The 19,153-nt window shown below is 44.0% G+C and overlaps 1 protein-coding gene across 1 annotated transcript in view; it reads left to right on the forward strand.

The window, feature by feature from the left end:
- GSAP (gamma-secretase activating protein) overlaps nucleotides 1-19,153 on the forward strand; it is a 65,996-nt gene that overhangs the window by 19,727 nt on the left and 27,116 nt on the right. Inside the window, exons 10-19 of the mRNA XM_024196966.3 lie at nucleotides 882-941; nucleotides 2,081-2,124; nucleotides 3,585-3,670; nucleotides 9,460-9,537; nucleotides 11,004-11,081; nucleotides 11,578-11,670; nucleotides 13,541-13,758; nucleotides 14,622-14,691; nucleotides 15,492-15,574; nucleotides 17,175-17,228. Coding sequence (XP_024052734.2) covers nucleotides 882-941; nucleotides 2,081-2,124; nucleotides 3,585-3,670; nucleotides 9,460-9,537; nucleotides 11,004-11,081; nucleotides 11,578-11,670; nucleotides 13,541-13,758; nucleotides 14,622-14,691; nucleotides 15,492-15,574; nucleotides 17,175-17,228 — 864 coding nt within the window. The remainder of the gene's footprint in view (nucleotides 1-881; nucleotides 942-2,080; nucleotides 2,125-3,584; nucleotides 3,671-9,459; nucleotides 9,538-11,003; nucleotides 11,082-11,577; nucleotides 11,671-13,540; nucleotides 13,759-14,621; nucleotides 14,692-15,491; nucleotides 15,575-17,174; nucleotides 17,229-19,153) is intronic.

A 19,153-nucleotide genomic window follows, 5' to 3' on the forward strand; every position in this document is an offset into this window, starting at 1 on the left:
AAAGCCAGTAATAATGGTGTGAGTTGGATTATTTTGGGTAGTAAGAAGAGTAGGATAATGAAAATTAGAGGCCTAAATTAGACTTTCCATGCTATTGTTTACATGTGAGTATTTGCAGTGAGATGTGGTGTCAGTGCTTCCCAGGTAACAGAGGGATTTTTTTTAAAGGTAGTGCTGATGTATGTGATTATCTAAACCTATTATAGCTAGCACATGCGCCCTAGGAATATGGACTTGCCAATTTATGAGACAATATCATTTGCAGGCCAGGGCATATAGATGTAAGAAAGCATAGACCATGTGCACCAACTGAGGAAAGTTTCAAACTGCTTTTCATTCTGACTAATGGGAATAGCCAAACTTAGCCTAAGTTATGCATGAACAAAAATGGACTTTCAGAGCTAGTTCGTTTGGGTTTTTTTGATGCACTGAAATTAGCTGGAGTATTTCAGAAAGGATGGGAAGTGTAATATATAATGAAGAGCTCATCTCTATTCTACTTTTTGCAAGAGGCCTTTTGGAGATGTGCAAAATAAGATACTGTTCTTAATAGCTTTAGTCTCTATGGAGCAAAAGGTTACTGAAAGCTGTTCTGTAACCTTCTAGTGGCTTTGTGTGTGTGAAAGAGGCGTGTGATTGGGTATTGCACAAGACCGTAACCAATTATAGACAGAAGATAGACAACTGATCTGGGACAGGAAGGAAGCATGTGTGCTGGGGAGTGCTATTTGAGGGTTTAGTGTGTGGTTTTGGCCTTTTTTCTCATCCACTTGTTGCCTTATGCATGTTAGCAAACAGGGCTGAATGATGGACTTTCCAACCATCTCTGTCTGCGTGATGTGGCTCGATTATTATAATAAAAGTCTCTCTCTTAATTTTAGGAATCAAGGAATATCTTAAAATGTGTCCAGTTTTACCCTGATGAAAACTTTAATTTAATAGTAAGTCATAGATATAAACTTGTTGTCATATAGCTAGTCTGAGGGGGGATTTAGTTATATATTTCAAGGGATGATCATTAAGTTTATTCCCAAGTATTTGTATTTGATATTTTTATTAGCGTGAATTATTATATAAAACCACAAACCTTGGAAACGTTCTTCAAAATGTAATGACCAGATTCTAATCTAAATACATTAGAGTTACTCCACCGATTTTGGATTAACATATAATCGTAGGACTGGAAGGGACCTCAAGAGGTCATCTAGTCCAGTCCCCTGCACTCCTGGCAGGATTAAGTACTATTTAAACCATCTAGAACATCTGTGCAATCCCACTGAAGTTCATGGAATTACTCTAATTTTAGACCAATGGAATTAAGTAGCACTTGCAAATCAAATTAGATGGAGAAATGAAGGCCTGCTCCTGCTCCCATTGACTTAAATGGAAACAAGATTGAGTCTATATGTCATTGAGTGTTGAGGGCACTCTATAGTTATCTGGATTGGATTCTTTGTGACAAAGTCTGAAATTCATGTTTGTGCTTGGGGCCTGCATGGATGCCCCTGACACATGGAAGTGGATGTATCCCAGCTAAAGGTTTGGTTAAGTGGTCTCTAGGGGATCTTATGTGAGGCTTCTGTGTGGGAGTGAATTTTGCTCACAGTGCACTGTAAGTTAAAAGGCAGACTGAGGGCTGATGGGTCCAGACCATGACTCTCTGCTCCTCCCGCCCCCCTTTACTTGAAATCCCTGTAGTATTGCTGCCTTGGAGCTCAGCTGTTTTGATGTACTTCTCATATAAAGACAGAATGGCATTCCCAGTGACACAAATTTTAAGTTGTTTAAAATATGAAACTTGCCTTAGTTAGGCTTACAAAGACATTAAACCTTTACATTGGCTTAACACAAAAGTATCCCATTCCATAATTGTATAAAACCCCTACTGGGAGGGGAAACTATTTTCTGAGTTCTTGAATGACTTAAAAGGATCAAGTGGTGGTCGATGAATCCATGTTTTCCTTTGTGAAATTGGTGAGTTGGATGAAGAGTGAATGAGCCCAGAGTATCCTTTACTGGACTGCAAGACCAACCTTAAATACTGAATAATGTAGGTGTGTTCTGATTTTTGGGTTAACAGCTTGAAGCATCCCTGGACATCTCTTTAAGAGACATAGGATTAAAGTAAGTGGATCACAGAGTATTTTTGTCTCATCTGTCAACATGTGTGTCTAAAATTTGGTTTATTAACACATTAACTTCATTTGGCATTGCCTGCATCTTTGCACCGTATGACTTGAATCCATGTACCTGTTGTTGTGACCTGACTTATGTGGCGGTAAAGGGGAGGAAACAGTGTCACATATGACCTTCAAACCCTCCTCATAGCTTTCCCCTCCTTCATCTCCTTCCATGGTATGGTGAAGCCAGACAAGAAGTTTGACACGGTCACAGGTCCCTTCCCGTTGGGAGCGGTTCGCTGGAGAACCAAATATAGACTAAGCCACCCTTCCTGGGGGATACAGTGACCCCATCTAAATAAAACCAACTTTCCTTAATTTCCTTCTGAGGTCACAGCCTCTCTACAGCTGGCCTGTGGCAGTGTCCCCAAAACTTCCATTCCATTTCTGGGATTCCTTTTCCAGCTACCGGGCTCGGCCCCAGGCTGGTAATTGGGCAGACCAACAGCTCATCTTTTGTCTCCATCTCTTCCTGTTATGAGGGATGATAGCTATTTATATACCCTTTCTCTTTCCCAGCATGCCTTGCAGTGGTAGCTTACAGTTCCAAACTGTACCCCACACTAGCACTTCCAGCATGCTTCAGTACTAAGCAGAAAGCTGAAGGTTGGTAGTGCTGTACGTGGAGTCTACCTTAAAGGACCAGTACAGACCGTTACAGTTGTGATATAGTACTGAAGAAAACCAACTTCACAATTGCTAAAACTCATCCGAATCTTTGTGGAAAGGTCAAGAAATTATGTCTGGAGGAGGACCATTTTTTTAAAAATGATTTAGTGCATAATTTACTATTGATAGATTGTAGCTAATAATTAACACTTATGCCATGTTAGTTTTTTCCAAGATCTGTGAAAACTACAGACAACATTAGAATCTGAAAAAGAACCAAAATGCAGAACTGGTAATACCATAGAAATTAGCCCAATTTTGCTGCACCCTTCCCTTATTTTGTGACTATTCCCATTGAAATCAGTGTGACTACTCACAGAGTAAGGTACTACTTGGCATGAGTAAGGGTGGTAGATTTGGGCTCCAAACCTTTTGACCTCTCAGATATGGTGACTGAATAAATTGAGACCCTCCAGCATAATTTTCCTTCACCTTGATTCGGCTAGTGTGGAATTAAGCAATATGGTGCAGTGAAGAAATAACTTGCAGGCATATGGAATGTCTCCTTTTAAAATATGGTTATGAAGCAATTGCTTCATTTTGACTCAATCCCAACCCTAAGAGAGTAAACTAACAGAACAGACCGATCAATTGTAGTTTAATTAAACTTTCTTATGGAATGTTTAATAATAATCTAATTCTTATATTTCCCTTGTGACTTTCATGGGTTCAGCGTACTCTTTAAAAATCATTGTGGACGAAGAAATGCATTTAATGGTCTCTATTTATTTCTAGATTTGTGAATTTTGGATATGATTACTCTCAAGACCAAGAGATGGAACCTAGATCTCTGAATCTGCAAGTTTTTACCAGTAAAACAGGTAATTGATAATGAAAAACTGTCTTGTGATGATCATATGTTACAGATTACTACACTGAAGTGTAGTTGTGTAACTAATTACTAAGAAGTCTTAGGAGCTCATTGTTATATGTTTATGACTAAACTTTTCCTGATGTATAGTACTCATAGCAGATCTTGGGGGAAACTGAGCTGAGGAAAGTAGTGGATCGCCTTTTTTTTGTAGCTATAGTGATTTTTAATCTAATGACCATGGAAGGTCTGGAGTAACTAAACTATCTTGAGCCAGGCACATAGTGCCTGATCCAAAGCTTATCAAAGTCAGCGGGAATCTTTGTTTACTTCACTGGTCTTTGGATCAGATTTCTAATGCAGACTTCTTCAGATCTGTCAGCAGTGTTATTCAGTCCTCAGAGTCTCTTGAGCCGAGCCTACCAATTATGCTGATCTGTGGAGTGCACAGCTGAGGACTAGGGTGAAGCCCTCATACTTATGTTCACTGCTGCTTTCAGTCATTATGTGAAACCTGTCTTCAAGGGTAAAAAAAAAAAAAAAACCAAGTGCACGAATACCTTGTGAGACACTTACATTTCTTTAGATTTATAAAATCCTCTAGATGCCCATCATATTCTCTGGGCACATCCTATACATTTAAAAGGATTGGCCATAAGTATCCTTGAAGTCCCTCAAAGTCTTAGCTTTCCCCATCAACCCCCAAAACCTAAAAAAAGTGGTGGGTTTCTCAGTGTGCCTGGCTCTATCAGACTCCAAGTCAAGCTTCTTGCTATTCATTCTGAGGTGGTGCCTGCTCAAGAATCTCTGCCGATCTCACCTCCTGCTGTAGGATGCAGAGAGAGACAAGTTCTCTCTGAAGTAACCAAGTCCCAACCCATCTAGGTTTATACAGTAGCACCAACACCTCAGACTGCCCCCAGAAACTTACTGGCAGCTAGAGCAGATCCCCAGGCAGTGATGTAATGCACTTCCAAGGCGAAACTTCTCTTAATCAGCAGATGGCAGCATTCTGCACGACCTTCAGTTTCCAAGTGGTCTTAAGGTGTAGCCCCATGTAAGAACATTACAGCAAGCTAATATTAAGCTGACAAAGGCCTGGATAATTGTTGCAAAATCTGCATCAGAGAGAATGGTCATACCTTCTTCACCAGAAAAATGCTCTTGGCTGTAGATACTACCTGGGCATCCCCAGGAGCAGCCCCGGATCTAACAACACCTCTGAAGTGTACACCTGTGCTACAACAGCCTGGTCTACGCTATAGCGTTAGGTTGATGTAAGGCAGCTTACGTCGACCTAATTATGTCAGTGTGCACACTGCAGCCTTGCTCTCGCCTATGTAAGTGCCCTACTACATAACATAATAACTCCACCTCCACCAGAGGCATAGGGCTTGTGTCAGTGTAGTTCGGGCAACGCAGTGTCCCTGGAGACACTGTCTTACTTACAGCTATTGGCTGTCATTCTTGTCCAGCGGAGCTGTGAAATTGACAAGAAAGCTGGCTCCCCTGCTACCTGGGCTGCTACCTGGTCTCCGCTCCAAGCCAGGCTCCCAATTCCCTGCAGGGAGCCTGAAGGGCCATAATCCATTTAATGTGGATGTAAGATCTTAACTACAGTTTCTGTTCAGAACTTTTCATATAGGCCCAGAGTCCACAGCTTGGCCTGGGGCATGAGGGCTAACGAACTCCACACGGTGTCCATTTCTGTTCCTTCAGAGCCCTGCTCCCCCTGGGGTTCTGGCTCCCCACTCTGACTGATCTGGGCTGCCCCCCAGGCTCTTGGCTCCCTACTGGGAGCACTGCAGCCGACCAGACTCCAGGCGCAGATCTCCCTACCAGGAGTCGGCTGCCCCTCCCCCCAGGCTCCCCGCTCCCCACTGGGAACAGGGCAGCTGACTGGACTCCAGGTGCAGAGCTCCCCACTGGCTGCAGCTGTGCTCCCAGTGGGGAACCCAGAGCCTGTGGGAGAGGGCAGCGGGGCTCTCGGTGGGGTGCTTCGCGTCTGAGGTCCGGTTGGCTGCCATGTTTTTTTTTTTTTTTTTTTTTTTTTTAAGAATATGAGGGTTGGAAGGGACCTCAGGAGGTCATCTAGTCCAACTCCCTGCTCAAAGCAGGACCAATCCCCAGACAGATTTTCCGCCCAGATCCCTAAATGGCCCCCTCAAGGATTGAACTCACAACCTGGGTTTAGCAGGCCAATGCTCAAACCACTGAGCTATCCCTCCATTCCCCGTGGAAAGCCAAGAAGCCCAATGCAGCTGCCCTGTTCCTGGCGGGGAGCGGGGAGCTGAGATGGGGGGAGGCAGCCCAGCTCCCGGAGGGGAGCCAGGCTACTGGTGGGGAGCTGCGCGCGGAGCTGGGAGTCCTGGCTCTCAGGCCCCCCCACACTCCCTTTTAAGTTGGTGGAAGCGCTCTTGGTGGGGACGCGCACCATCGACAGAAGAAAGGCTGTGCGGACGTGAACCACTGCAGTAATTACTGTGGTGGCTGTAAGCCGACCTAACATAGGTTGACTTAAGTTTATAGTGTAGACATGTCCTACATGCACGTGCATAAACTGAGTACTGCAAGATCCTATTGCTGTACCTCATATTTTTTTTATCACCCCACCTCCTCCCTGCTGTTTCTCTCACTCATCTAAAATTTACTTTGTAAACTCTTTGGGGAGGGGAATGTGTCTTCTGTGAAGTGCTTAGCATACTTCAGAGTCTACAAAACATTAATACTAGGGCTCTTATTCGTTCGGTTTTAAACTGTTTCCAGTAAAGAATTGGCACAATTTCAAATGGAATATTCTATGCAATTTCCAATTTAATAAAAAACTGTTAGTGACTGTAGCCTGTCTCAACTCTGAATGAAGCCGCTTTTTCTCTCTCAAACTTCCGTAGCAGAAGAAAAGTAGCCCTGTTACTCATAGCTAGCACTAACAAGATAGAATGTCACTAGACCCCAAAAAGCCCTGCTCACAAATTAGCTGAGATCAAACAAGTCTGAGAATTAACTTTCTATTTTCTGAACAGCGTTAATGATTATTTAACCGTCGGTATGGTCTCATGAACTTTGTGATTAGGGGTTATTTTTTTTTAGCTTGGAGATTTTTATTTTCAATTTAGTTTATTGATCTTTCAGAAACATAGACAATAAAAGACCCATCTCCTCCTCTGCTTCACCATTTGTTAGCTAGCATATCGATGACTCTCTTTGGCTGTGTTGTGCATTGAGTCTGTACACAGGATATATGCAAGACATTTATGTACAGTGACACATTGTATTTGAATTAGGAGATGTTCTGATGCTGCAGGAGATATTTTAATGCAACATTATGGTTGAGATTCTACATGAACAAAAGGCAAGAAATTAAAGTTCGTTTCTTAGGGAAATGTAACTTTATGCATATATGGAATTGCATGGCACCTTCTATGGTAATTTCAATGTCTTAATGTATAGTTGCTATTTCCTGACTCTTGTATGTCCTAAAATCTTATCATGGAGTTGCATGAGCAGAACTATATTTTTAAACTCTTCCTTTTTTTGTTTTGTTTCTGGCTTTCCATCTTCCCTGCCCCCCCCCCCCATTTTCTCCTCTTCTCCCTCTTTGTTTTTGAAGAAGAAAAAGGAGAGTTTATCAAATATCTGAATGTACAACCTGCTGATCACACTCCAAAAGCAATTGGACCAAACTCTCCAATGTCATGACTGCACTTCCACTGACTTCAGTGGAGCTGTGCTCATTTATGCCATTACTTTCTGCAGAGAATTTGGCCCAGTGTTTTGTGTGAGACTTACTGCTTGTGAACAGTGCTGGAGTGTAAACTCTGTGTTCTGTGGATAAACAGAAAAACTACAGTACTGTTTACAACTCCACCACTAGCAACACAATCTTTTCCATACTGTCCACCAACGTGTGTCAGTCGTGCAGGGACCATGAGGTGGGGCAAGAAAATAGTTCACTTTATACTCTGTCTTTGGCCTCTCTACTGAGATTGCTAACATGGTGACAGATGTGGTGACTCTTGTGAAATGTGTACCTGTCTACTTGTAAGTGGACTGAGACCAGTCTCCCTTTATCTAAGTCACTGAAAAGCAATTGGATGGCAACTTCTTTTGTTCACTACCAACCTCTGAGAGATGAAAGCACGTGTGTCCCATTAGCCGTCTACTGAGCCATCCAGTTCTCTGGTCACATTTGCATACCTATGCACCAATGCATTAATCTGAATTCAAGATGTTTAGTTTGCACATTCAATTCAAATTGTGCAGTTTATAGGGCAGTGTACTCCACAGCACACTTTGTCCTTCCCAGCATGTGAAAATGAAATTGGCAATGTGGAAGAGGAGACCATGGCAAGAAAAAAGCACTGGAAGAGGCCCAGAAAAGCCACAACCTTCCTGCTGTGGCCTTTTGCTGCTGCTTTAAAAATTCTGCATGTTCCATAAGGCCCCAAATGATCAGGGACACCCCATCTATTTGTTTCAGTACCTCAAATATCCAAGCAAAACTCTATCAAACTTACCAGAACTATTCAGCACGCTGGAAACGAACATGAATTTCAGTCAGAGGAAATGATCTCTCTTCCCCCTCCTGAAAGTTAAATGCCTCAGCCAAATATGTAGCATTACTAGTGCAATGCTATAGTGCAGCTTTGTGCTCAGACGTTCTAGGCACTTTTAATAAAGTGAAATCTCTTGAGGTTGGATACTTGTACTTTTGATCAGTATACTGTGCATCTATTTGCATTATAAAAGTGTGTGTCTATGTGTACATTTATCTGTGTCTTTTGATAGCAGTATCTTTGTTAGCAATACATTTTTTTTAGGCACTAAATTATTGACAAAGGTAACCGCTGTATGATCATAGTTCTCTCTTCTGCTCTCCCAGTTGAATTGGGACAGCATGGATTTGGGGCTGCTTGAGGCATAAATTCCAAAAATAACTGGCTAAAGTGATGGAGTAAGACGACCAAGGTGTTTAATTTGTTTCCTATTTTATCAGATCTGGAGGGCAGGCTACTATTAGATGGGGTCAAAATGGTCAGTCATTCTCAATGGGGGTCGGGTGGGGGAATAAGGTTAGGACAAAGAATAATTTACCATGGCTGAACTGTGCTTATGATAAGGACAAATTTCTCTTCTAACAAGGAAATATCACTCTACTTAAGGAAGAAAAGTCAGGATTTCTCTGAAGCATGAGAAGGTACTAGTAAATATCCTTTAGGCCCGGGTTAATTCTGCACTTGCAGCAGGATGGTGAGATAACTAGACCTTTACTTTGTGGTGTTCTGTTTTGCACATTCAATTACAGCATTGCATCTTGGCAGCTTTTAATAGATAATCTCCAGAAATCTGGGCTTCCTGTAGGTACAGTGGTCTGGTCAGTGGTTCAGATGGTGCTAGAATGCTTTCTACAGCAAAGAGCTGAAAAATGCAGTTTCTCTGAATTAGAAGGATTTGCTGAGCCTTCAGAACCCAAAATTGCATTACAGTGTATTTTCTCCTGCATTTCCCTATCTTATTATTCATACTCAACCTTTTTTGCCTTCTTCCTCTTTAGCTAAGAGGAAGCTATTCCCTTGATGTATGTATATTTCCATAGTCCTGAAAGTTGTTTAAGAATGTTTTAGATTAAAGATAACAAAGATGCTTTTTCTTAGTTTTTAGGATTGGGTTCTGCAGCCGGTATCCATCTTTTGAGAAATATAAAGTGGATCAGCGAAGGCAGACATAACTTATTCAGTGAACAAGTATGATAACAAAACCAACCTCCATTTCAATCTCTCTTTATTTTTATTTTTTTAGGAAGTTTTTGTCTGTGTTGTAGTCAGGCTCCTGATATTCCGAAGGAGGTCACATACTCAGTTTCTTTTTTACATAAAGGTACAGTTAATCTGTTTTATTCTATTGTTCTTTCTTACTTTATTTTAGTGTGTCATTTTGTACCAGTCTATAGGCAGCTACATGATGAACAAAAATTTGATAATGGACTTTAGTCACAGGTATAACAAAAGTCAATGGCTGGGAGTTGAAGCTACACAAATTTAGACTGGAAATAAGGTGCAAATTTTTAACAGTGAAGATAATTAACCATTGGAACAATTTACCAAGAGTTGTGGTGGATTTTCCCTCACTGGCAATTAAATCTAGATTGGTTGTTTTGCTAAAAAGATATGCTCTAGTTCGAACAGAAATTACTTCAGGGAAGTCCTGTGGTCTGTGTTATACAGAAGGTCAGCCTAGATGATCACGGTGGCTCATTCTGGCTTTATAATCTCTGAAAAATTAACCAATTAGTTCTAAGCCCTTCTTGGTAAGAATAGAGACTAGCATTTCAGTCCAGGCAGAGGAAGATTTGTTATATCCGATGAGAAATATAACATAGTATAGACCAGGGCCGGCTCTAGGCACCAGCAAACCAAGCACGTGCTTGGGGCAGCACATTTTCAAGGGCGGCATTCTGGCCTTTTTTTTGCTTCCGCTGGCAAAAGCCTAGAGCCGGCCCTGGCAGCAGCAGTGCGTCGTGGGTGGGGGGCGCCCTGGGGCCACTGCAGTTCATGCCGCGGAGGAGCAGCGCCCACACCTTGTGGCTGGGCTGGGCAGGCTCCGAGCGGGGGACACTCGGGCTGGGGGCCGCCCCATGGGGCGCATGGAGCCGCCTGCATGTGCTGCAGGGCGGTCGCCCCCCAGCGCGGTAGCCGGGGCTGGGCGAAGCGGCCCAAGCCGCCCAGGGGCTGCTGCAGGGCGGCCAGAAGCAGCAGCAGCGTTAGCACTGCCGTTCGGGCCCACGTCCCGCTCTCCGGGGCTCCGCTTCCTCTGGGGCTACCCTGCCCCGGCTCCTCAGGCCTCTGTTAGGGCGTTCCCCCGGCTCTGCCCTCCAGGGTCCCAGCCGGTCCTGAAGGCGGGAGCCCTGGCTGGAGGGACCCTGGGCTGAGGCATGACCCAGGAGTCCCGCTGCTTACCCTGACCCTGCCAGTGCCGGACCGGCTGGAGGCAGATGGGAAGCAGGCAGAGTCAGGACTGGTGAGGGGGAGCCCCGGGCTGGGGTTGCAGGGGGTGTGGGTGGGGGGGAAGAGAGAGTCCAGCGCTGGGGCGGCAGGGGGTGTGGGGGGGGAAAGAGGGAGCCCAGGGCAGGGGGGGCAGGGGATGGGGGGGGGGGGAAGAGCCCAGGGCTGGGGTTGGGGGCAGCCAAAAAATTGTTGCTTGGGGCGGCAAAAAACCTAGAGCCGGCCCTGGTATAGACAAAGAATCTCAGAAGTTCTGTGGTTTGGATAGACTTGCACTGCTCCGAATTCTCTCTCTATAGTTATAATTTGCATATAACAGATGTTTCATGTGTGTCTTCCCAGGTTACAGCAAAACCTTTACAGTTGCTCTACAAAAAACAGATTACCCACAAGTGAAGGAAGTAGCTTTTTTGAATCTTGGTAGGTTGCTAATGTAGCTTCACTTGTTTCCTCTCCCCACTTTGAGAAGGGAGAGAAATTGTTAACCTCCAGCCTTTTGGTGGACCCTCTCCTCTTCATAAGAGGGACATAAAGTTCCCCCCCCCCCTCCCTTCATAAGTTACGTTATTTGCTACATTTTGCAACTTACTTGACTTCCATTTTTGGCACTTGATATTGCAATACCTCATATTGTCAGTGAGCAACTTCCTCTGAAGTTAACTGTACTTCTCTGGAGATCAGCTAGTATAGCGCTCTTGAGTTGCGTGAGCCTCTCGCATCCTCCCCTGGAAACCTGAATGTATAACCTATATTTCCTGTGTTAACCCTGCAACTGCTATTAACTAACCCCTGTTATAGCTCCTAGACATAACCTGTTCCAATAAAGAGAACTGGGCTGAGAATTCATAAGTCCCAGCCTCCCAAAGTAAATATTTTAACAGTTGCTCAAATTGATGGCTCTTTTTATTTTGAACAGACTATTACGTGGCTGTTTATTTGCCTGGCCACTTTCTGCACCTCCTCAATACTCAACATCCTGACCTGATGTGCTATAATTTGTTTCTGACAGGTACAGTAAAACTTTAGTACTTTGAAGTCTTTAGCGTCTCTTTTATTGTTGACTTTGGTGTTCAGCTCCCTTTGGAGGAGAATTCAGTTCATTTTATTGGCCTCACATCTGCATTACTGTACATTGTTCTCTGAAAAGCCTAGAAGATAGGGATCAGGCAGAATAAGACATGCATTTTTGGCACACTCAATTTTAAAAAGAAATGATGAACTTTCTTATTTCATCCATTACTCACTGTTAGCGTGTTATGAAATGAAAGAAGACCATTCAGTGAATTGCATTCTCTGCCACAGTTTAATAATTTCCCATCCCCCTGTGCATGTTTATGGATGCTCCAGTATTCTCAAATTTCACATGGAGATGCAAATTTAATTTTACAAAACCTCAATTGGAGGAAGGAAATGTATATATGTTCGAGTGGAGTGGGGAGAGGAAATCTGCATTTCCTTCACCTGATCAGAGTAATGTAATTTGGTTTGAAGTCTCATCTGAAAGGCACATTATTTCACTTCCACAGAACCGTACTTTATAGGAAATGGGTTATTTTTGGAAATAGAAGGCCTTTGTTTGAAAACAGAAGGCCATTTTTCTGATTGGGTAAAAGAAAGGTAGGCTACTAGGACTGGTGCAGCTCTGACATATGCAGCAATGTCAAAAAGAAACTAATAGCTGGTTGGAGGTGGGAATATAAATAAATATTTTCCTGCAGAAATACCCGAGGTAGGTAGGAAGCATTATTTTATTTTCTGCATGGTGGGTGTGATTTCTGATGCAGTGGGCCTGGAATTACACTGGCAGAAAACTGGAGTAACTCAGTAGTGAATCTGTTCCAGTATATGCAAAGTGGTTTTGGTTTTGGGTTATGTTTAAATTTAGTACTAAAAAGCAGAATCTCCCTGTTCTTATAGTTTGGTGCAGGCTGCTGTTTAGATGGCCCAATACAGTGTTAGCATGTTGTTCTGGGTGGTACAGACTTACTGCATCATAATTAGTACAGACTAACTCACTCTACTCTGTTATTAAAATGATGGCCATCTACTTTAGTGATTCAAATTCAGGCAAGAGTTAGATACTTTGTTTCTCCCTCCCCCAAACTGAAGGGATTTGGTGTGCTACTGAGGTCCTGGGCAGTAGAGGTAGTTGCTTGCACTAGTGAATGGATGCTTCTAAAGGCAGTTAAGGAAGGTCATTAAATGAATCCCATCCAGTCATTTTAAGTTTCAAGAACAATGGCCACGAAGCAGTGAAGACTGAGGGCAGGTCTGCACTAGAAGCGCTATATTGGCACAGATGCACCAGTGCAGCTACACCGCTGTATTGCGTCTGGTGAAGACGCCGCATGCCGACGGGAGAGTGCTCTCCTGTCGGCTAATTACTCCACCTCCATGAGAGGCGGAAACTATGTTGATGGGAGAGCATCTCCTGCTGACGTAGTACCGGTGTGGACAGCGCTTATGTTGCAGTAACTTGCGTCACTCAGGGGGGTGTCTTTTTCACACCTCTGAGCGACATAAATTACATTGGCTTAAGCGGTAGTGTAGACCTGCCCTGAGTGCTAAGACACAATGGTGATCTGTGCTAGGGAAAAATCTAAGACAGGTAGGGCCTGATTTTCAGAAGTTCTGAGCACTTACATCTCTCACGGTCTTCAAAGGGACCTGTGGGTGCTTAGCACTTCTGAAAACAGCTGGCCAGTAGGGTGGGATGGGAAATTAAAGCATGTGAGGGGAGAGAAAGTGAAGGAGGGGTGGATTATTTCTCACCATTGGAGACCATGAGATCGTGGGACGTGGCAGAGGGGAGAAATCTGTGGTAAATAGAGCTTATGTGCACTCAAAGACCTTTCTTCCTTTAAACCCCCTCCCTTCAGGTGAGGATGCGAGAATCAACATGCTGCACAAAAGTTCCATCCAGTCCCCGTTCAAGTCAGCTGTCTGGGATTGCTGCTCAGGAAGAATGTTTACTGTAAGAATAAATGAGTGTTCCTTGATGCAATTCCTTTGGAACAGTAAACTGGACAGTGATAGACTGGCAGCGCTGCACTGTGCTCTTCTACATGTCAGAAATACAACAGATTTGGAAATGCAGGTAGGAATATAACTTACCGTATATACTAGTTCATAAGCGGAATATTTTTGTTAAAAAAGTGACGCATCAAAGAGCAGGGGTCGGCTTATAAACGGGTCTACACCAAAATTTGATGATTTTAAACTCCTATGGAATCATTGAATTGAATATCTAATACATTGTCCTTTTGTTTACTTGGAGTGTCTGCAGGCATGGAGCCCCTCAGCTCCCTGTGGCCGCGGTTCGCTGTTCCTAGCCAATGGGAGCAGCGGGAAGTGGCGCCACTTCCCGCAGCTCCCATTGGCTGGGAATGGCAAACCGCGGCCACTGGGAGCTAAGGGGCTCCGTGCCTGTGAATGCTCCAGGTAAACAAAATGTCCCAACCCACCAGCGGCTTACCCTGATGGGCTGGGAGCCAAAGTTTTCCAACCCCTGAAATATAGAGTCGGCTTATGAAAGGGTCATTCATTTTTTGCTATTTTTGCCTATCCATTTTGGGGGGTTGGCTTGTAAACGAACGGGCTAATGAATGAGTATATATGGTAATTCCTTAAGTTTCTTGACATTTACTTATTCAGTGCTAAAAAGCGTGTGCTGGGTGCCTTACAGGACAAATATAAAGACATGGTCACTATTAGCATCAAACATTTGTATTGTGGTAGCACCTAGAAGCTGACCAGGTTGGCCCCAACATGCTTCCAGTCTAATGGGTATAATGGTTCTCTTTCTGAAAATATTGTTTGACTTATTTCTGTGTCACTATTTTAGGCACTGAACTGCAGGCGAAAGGTGTTCATTGATATGGACTATCCCAGAGTCTTTCATTTGAACACAAGCTTTAAATACAGAACTGTAATGAACTCTCCATTTTTTGACTTTCACAGATTATTCAGTGGATTTCTGAGAACCTGTCAGCATGTTCTACATTTGACCCCTTACAGGAATTGATCATTGGTAGGTGTTTTTTTTTGCATTGCATGTTAAATTACACACTGCGCATTTTTGCTTAAAGGGAGACATCTGAAGATAAAGCCACACAACTGCAAACTGACTCTCCTGCTGCTGCTGCCTCATCTTTTTAATTGTACTCATGGTTGGTTGACTCAGCTGTTGTACGGCTGTACTCGGTTGCTAATTGAGAAGACAAGTACATTGCAATTCTGGTTTTATAGCAATTTGTACAACTTTACAAATGTGATTAGCTACCTAGTTGTGCAGGAAGAGAGATCCATTACCATTTTGCCCTTTCATGAGCCAAATTCTCTGCCTAGCAGGTGGCTCAAATAGCTGAGATGTGTGCCAGATAGATGAATAGAAGGGGAAGGAGTAATTCTCCTTTAGCCTCAGCCAGGTCACCGAGCCATTCCAGGAAGGTTGCTTCAGCATAATGGCTGGTGTATCCTGTGACATTTTCACATATCAGCAGATCCCCTGGCCCAGCCAATCTGAGCCCTGTCTCCTGTGTGTCTGTTCGGGGGACCCCAGCTGAGCTGAGGCTAAGCAGCTGACACACCCCTGCATGGCTATCTGGAATTCCTTTCCTCCCTTTGTGCAGTGGAGTCTTATCAAGTTCCACCGCTAAGGAAGCTGCTGCAGTGGCAACATCAGGATTTGTTCCTAAACAATTAATTGACAGATTAATAAGGGAAAGGGGGAGTAAAAAGGAAGACTATAAAGCTTTTTCTTGGTGACTTATAACTTTATACAGCCTTGTCTCTGTAAATCTCTCTCTTTTTTTTTTTTAATGCATTCAGCTTCCTTATACTGGGCAATGTGTCCAGAGACTAGCAAGCTGGATAAACTTTTGCCATATACATCTCTGCTGTACTGGAATGGGGTAAGGAATCAGCGGCTACGAGCACTAATAACTTTGGGAGAGGGTTTTTATTCTTTCTAAAATTTGTCATAAGACCTGTTTGCTTTTGGAAGCAAATTTATTCTTTTTGGAAGATGATCTAGTGCAGGGGTGGGCAAACTTTTTGGCCTGAGGGCCACATCGGGGTTCCAAAACTGTATGGAGGGCCAGGTAGGGAAGGCTGTGCCTCCCCAAATTCCTGGCCCCGCCCCCTATCTGCCTCCTGACTGTCCCCCTCAGAACCTCCCACCCATCCAACCCCCCCTGCTCCTTGTCCTCTGACCACCCCCTCCCAGGACCCCCACCCCTAACCGCCCCCCTGGGACCCCACCCCCTATTCAACTCCTCCTGCTCCCTGTCCTCTGACTTCCCTGACCCCTATCCATACCCCCGCCCCTTGACAGGCCCCCCGGGACTCCCATGCCTATCCAACCCCCCCATCCCTTGACTGCCCTCCCCCCGAACCTCCGCCCCCTGCTCCCTGTCCCCTGACTGCCCCCTGGGACCTCCTGACCCTTATCCAACCCCTCCGCTCCCTTACCATGCCGCTCAGAGCAGCAGGACTGGCAGCCACGCCGCCCGGCTGGAGCCAGCCATGCCGTCACGCAGTCTAGAGCACCGGGGTAGGCCGGCGGCTCTCCCAGCTGCGCTGCCCGAAAGGAGCTCACAGCCCCACTGCCCAGAGTGCTGGTGGCACGGCGAGCTGAGGCTGCGGGGGAGGGGCCTGGGGCTAGCTTCCCCGGCCGGGAGCTCAAGGACCGGACAGGACAGTCCCGCAGGCCGTAGTTTGCCCACCTCTGATCTAGTGGCTTGTTTGTCTATTTTATACCTGTTTTATCTTACCTAGACTTAATGTGTCATGGTTTTCAGGAATCTTTATTTTTGGTAAATGCATTTATGAAATGTCAATGACAACAGCTGTGATTGCATTTATGTAACTGTTATGAATGATTACATTGGTTATGGTTTTTATGTAATAATATACCAGTTATTGTGTGCCCATGTGGTATTTATAATGGATGCAGAGTAACTTTAGTCACCAGGATCCTGCAGTTCTTTCCAATAGGTACACAATCTGGAGAGTATTACCATTATGAAAGTTTTATAGAGAAAACAGCATTGGGCAGGTCTACACATGGCTAACACAATCACCAGCCAATCAAAAGTTTTCCAGTCTTCAGCCTTCTCCAGTAAGGCCTACTGTCTGATTTTCCTCATTAACACTAATCATTACAAAAGTTCTGGCGAGCTGGCAGCTTATTTAAATGGTAGTTACTTAAAATTTCAAACACCACACACATGTTTACTTTACACTGTGTCGGCTGGAGACTGTTTATCTTGTATACTGGATCTATCAAGCTACTTTAATCCTGACAGAGAAGACCACTTTTCATCCCAGCACAGAGAGAGAATAGTTTCCATACTTCTTTTGTGCAAAGACGAATGTGCTGTCTTGGTTAGCTAGATTACTGCCCAGAGGAAAGTGATATGAAATCTTCACATTTTTGTGTTATAATCTGTTATATCTGTTTGTATCTTTTAAACTAAATTAATGTTTTAATTTCCTAATATTTGTTTATAGATTATCCCTGGAATAACATGCATAACGGACATTATTTCTTTACCTGAATTAAAGGTAAGTCCCTACATATGAAGGTGTTGCTATTGGTAGGAAGGGTGTGGGTTGTCACTTTCCTTATAAACATTACTGTAATGCACATGTTACCTGAAAATAAGGATGAAGAAAGAATTGCTCTAGTTTAAGTAGCTTTTATGGTTGCTAGAAACATGAATTTTCCAGACAAGTTTTGCTGTCTCAGAAATGCACTGTAGTTTCTCAAGTCTTTGCCCTTTTCTTTCGGAAGGACATTGGCTCCCGCCCTGGATGCCTTCCAGTTTGTTTGATGCCTCTTCATTCTGTGACCGAAGTTAAGATGGGGGAAGTTTCTTTGCACTGGGGACATGGGGGATTTCTAATGTACATCTCCTCTCACTGGGGCCATTGGAGGTGTCACTATATTTTCATTAAGGATGTAAATACCATTTAAACGATTACAAATATTTTGCTTAAATGGTCAACCGATTAAGTGGCTGGGTCTGCTTTGGCCAGGCAGCCGGCAGGCCGGGGGTTAATGGTTAAAGCAGGTTAAATGGTAAGACTAATGCTTACTGGTTAACATTTTACATCCCTAATGTTCATCAGCACCAGCAGTTCAGGATTTTTCCTTTCATTTTGGCCACGGTACCCTGCGCTTGCATTGTTGTGATCACTCTGGCCATGCTGTTCAGAAGAAGTGGCTGTTTCACCTAAACAAACCAATTGTATGGGTACAGGTGGGTATGGAAAAGGAGCTGAACCTGGTGAACATAAGAATGGCTATACTGGGTCAGACCAATGATCCATCTAGGCCAGTATCCTGTCTTCTGACAGTGACCAATGCCAGGTGCCCCAGAGGGAATGAACAGAACAGGCAATCATTGAGTGATCCATCTCCTGTTGTCCAATACCAGCTTCTAGCAATCAGAGGCTAAGAACACCCAGCGATGGGGTTGACTCTCTGACCTTCTTGGTTAAGAGCCACTGATGGACCTATCCTCCATTAATTTATCTAATTCTTTTTTGAACCCCATTATAGTTTTGGCCTTCACATCACCCCCTGGCAACGAGTTCCACAGGGTGACTGTGTGTGTGAAGAAATACTTTCTTTTGTTTGTTTTTAAACCTGCTGCCTATTAATTTCATTGGGTGACCCCTGGTTCTCAAGTTATGTGAAGGGATAAATAACACTTATTCACTTTCTTCTCCCCACCATTCATGATTTTATAGACTTTTACCATATCCCATCTTAGTCATCTTTTTTCCAAGTGGAACAGTCCCAGTCTTTTTAATCTCTCCTCATACAAAAGCTGAACTCGGGGGAGGGATAGCTCAGTGGTTTGAGCATTGGCCTGCTAAATCCAGGGTTGTGAGTTCAATCCTTGAGGGGGCCATTTAGGGATTTGGGGATTTAGTTAGGGATTGGCCCTGCTTTGAGCAGGGGGTTGGACTAGATGACCTCCTGAGGTCCCTTCCCACCCTGATATTCTATGATTCTATAGTCTTTGGCAGGGGAAAAGGGGGAAATCTGTCTGTAGTTCCTTTATTTGCTATGAAAGCTGGATTGATGATTCCTTCATCTCCCCCTACCCACAACTGCCTTCAACTGAAGTCTTCACTTTGTATGAAGGTTAAGAGCACTTGGCAGTTGCGAGAACATGGCTGTAAGGACACTGGTAAATAAAATAGTAAGATCTGTGCTGAATGTTCAGAGAATCACTGACAAGTAACATAAGAGTGATGTTCAAAGTTCTGGGAACCCAGCATGTGAGCAGAGGTCTCTTGTGGGAGTTGTATCCTGGACATAGCTTGCTCTGGAACTTGAGAATATTGTCAAATGGAATAACTTAAGTCAGAAGTGCTCTTACTCCCCACGTGCTCAGAACTAGTTTAAAATTTCAGTTTTAACTGTCTCTAAGGGCCCAATTTTCCTGGCATCAGTGGGATTGCTCCTGATTTACACC

The sequence above is a fragment of the Terrapene carolina genome, unplaced genomic scaffold (assembly GCF_002925995.2).
Source record: "Terrapene carolina triunguis isolate 2854851 unplaced genomic scaffold, T_m_triunguis-2.0 Scaffold68, whole genome shotgun sequence".
NCBI classification, from domain to species: Eukaryota; Metazoa; Chordata; order Testudines; family Emydidae; genus Terrapene; species Terrapene triunguis.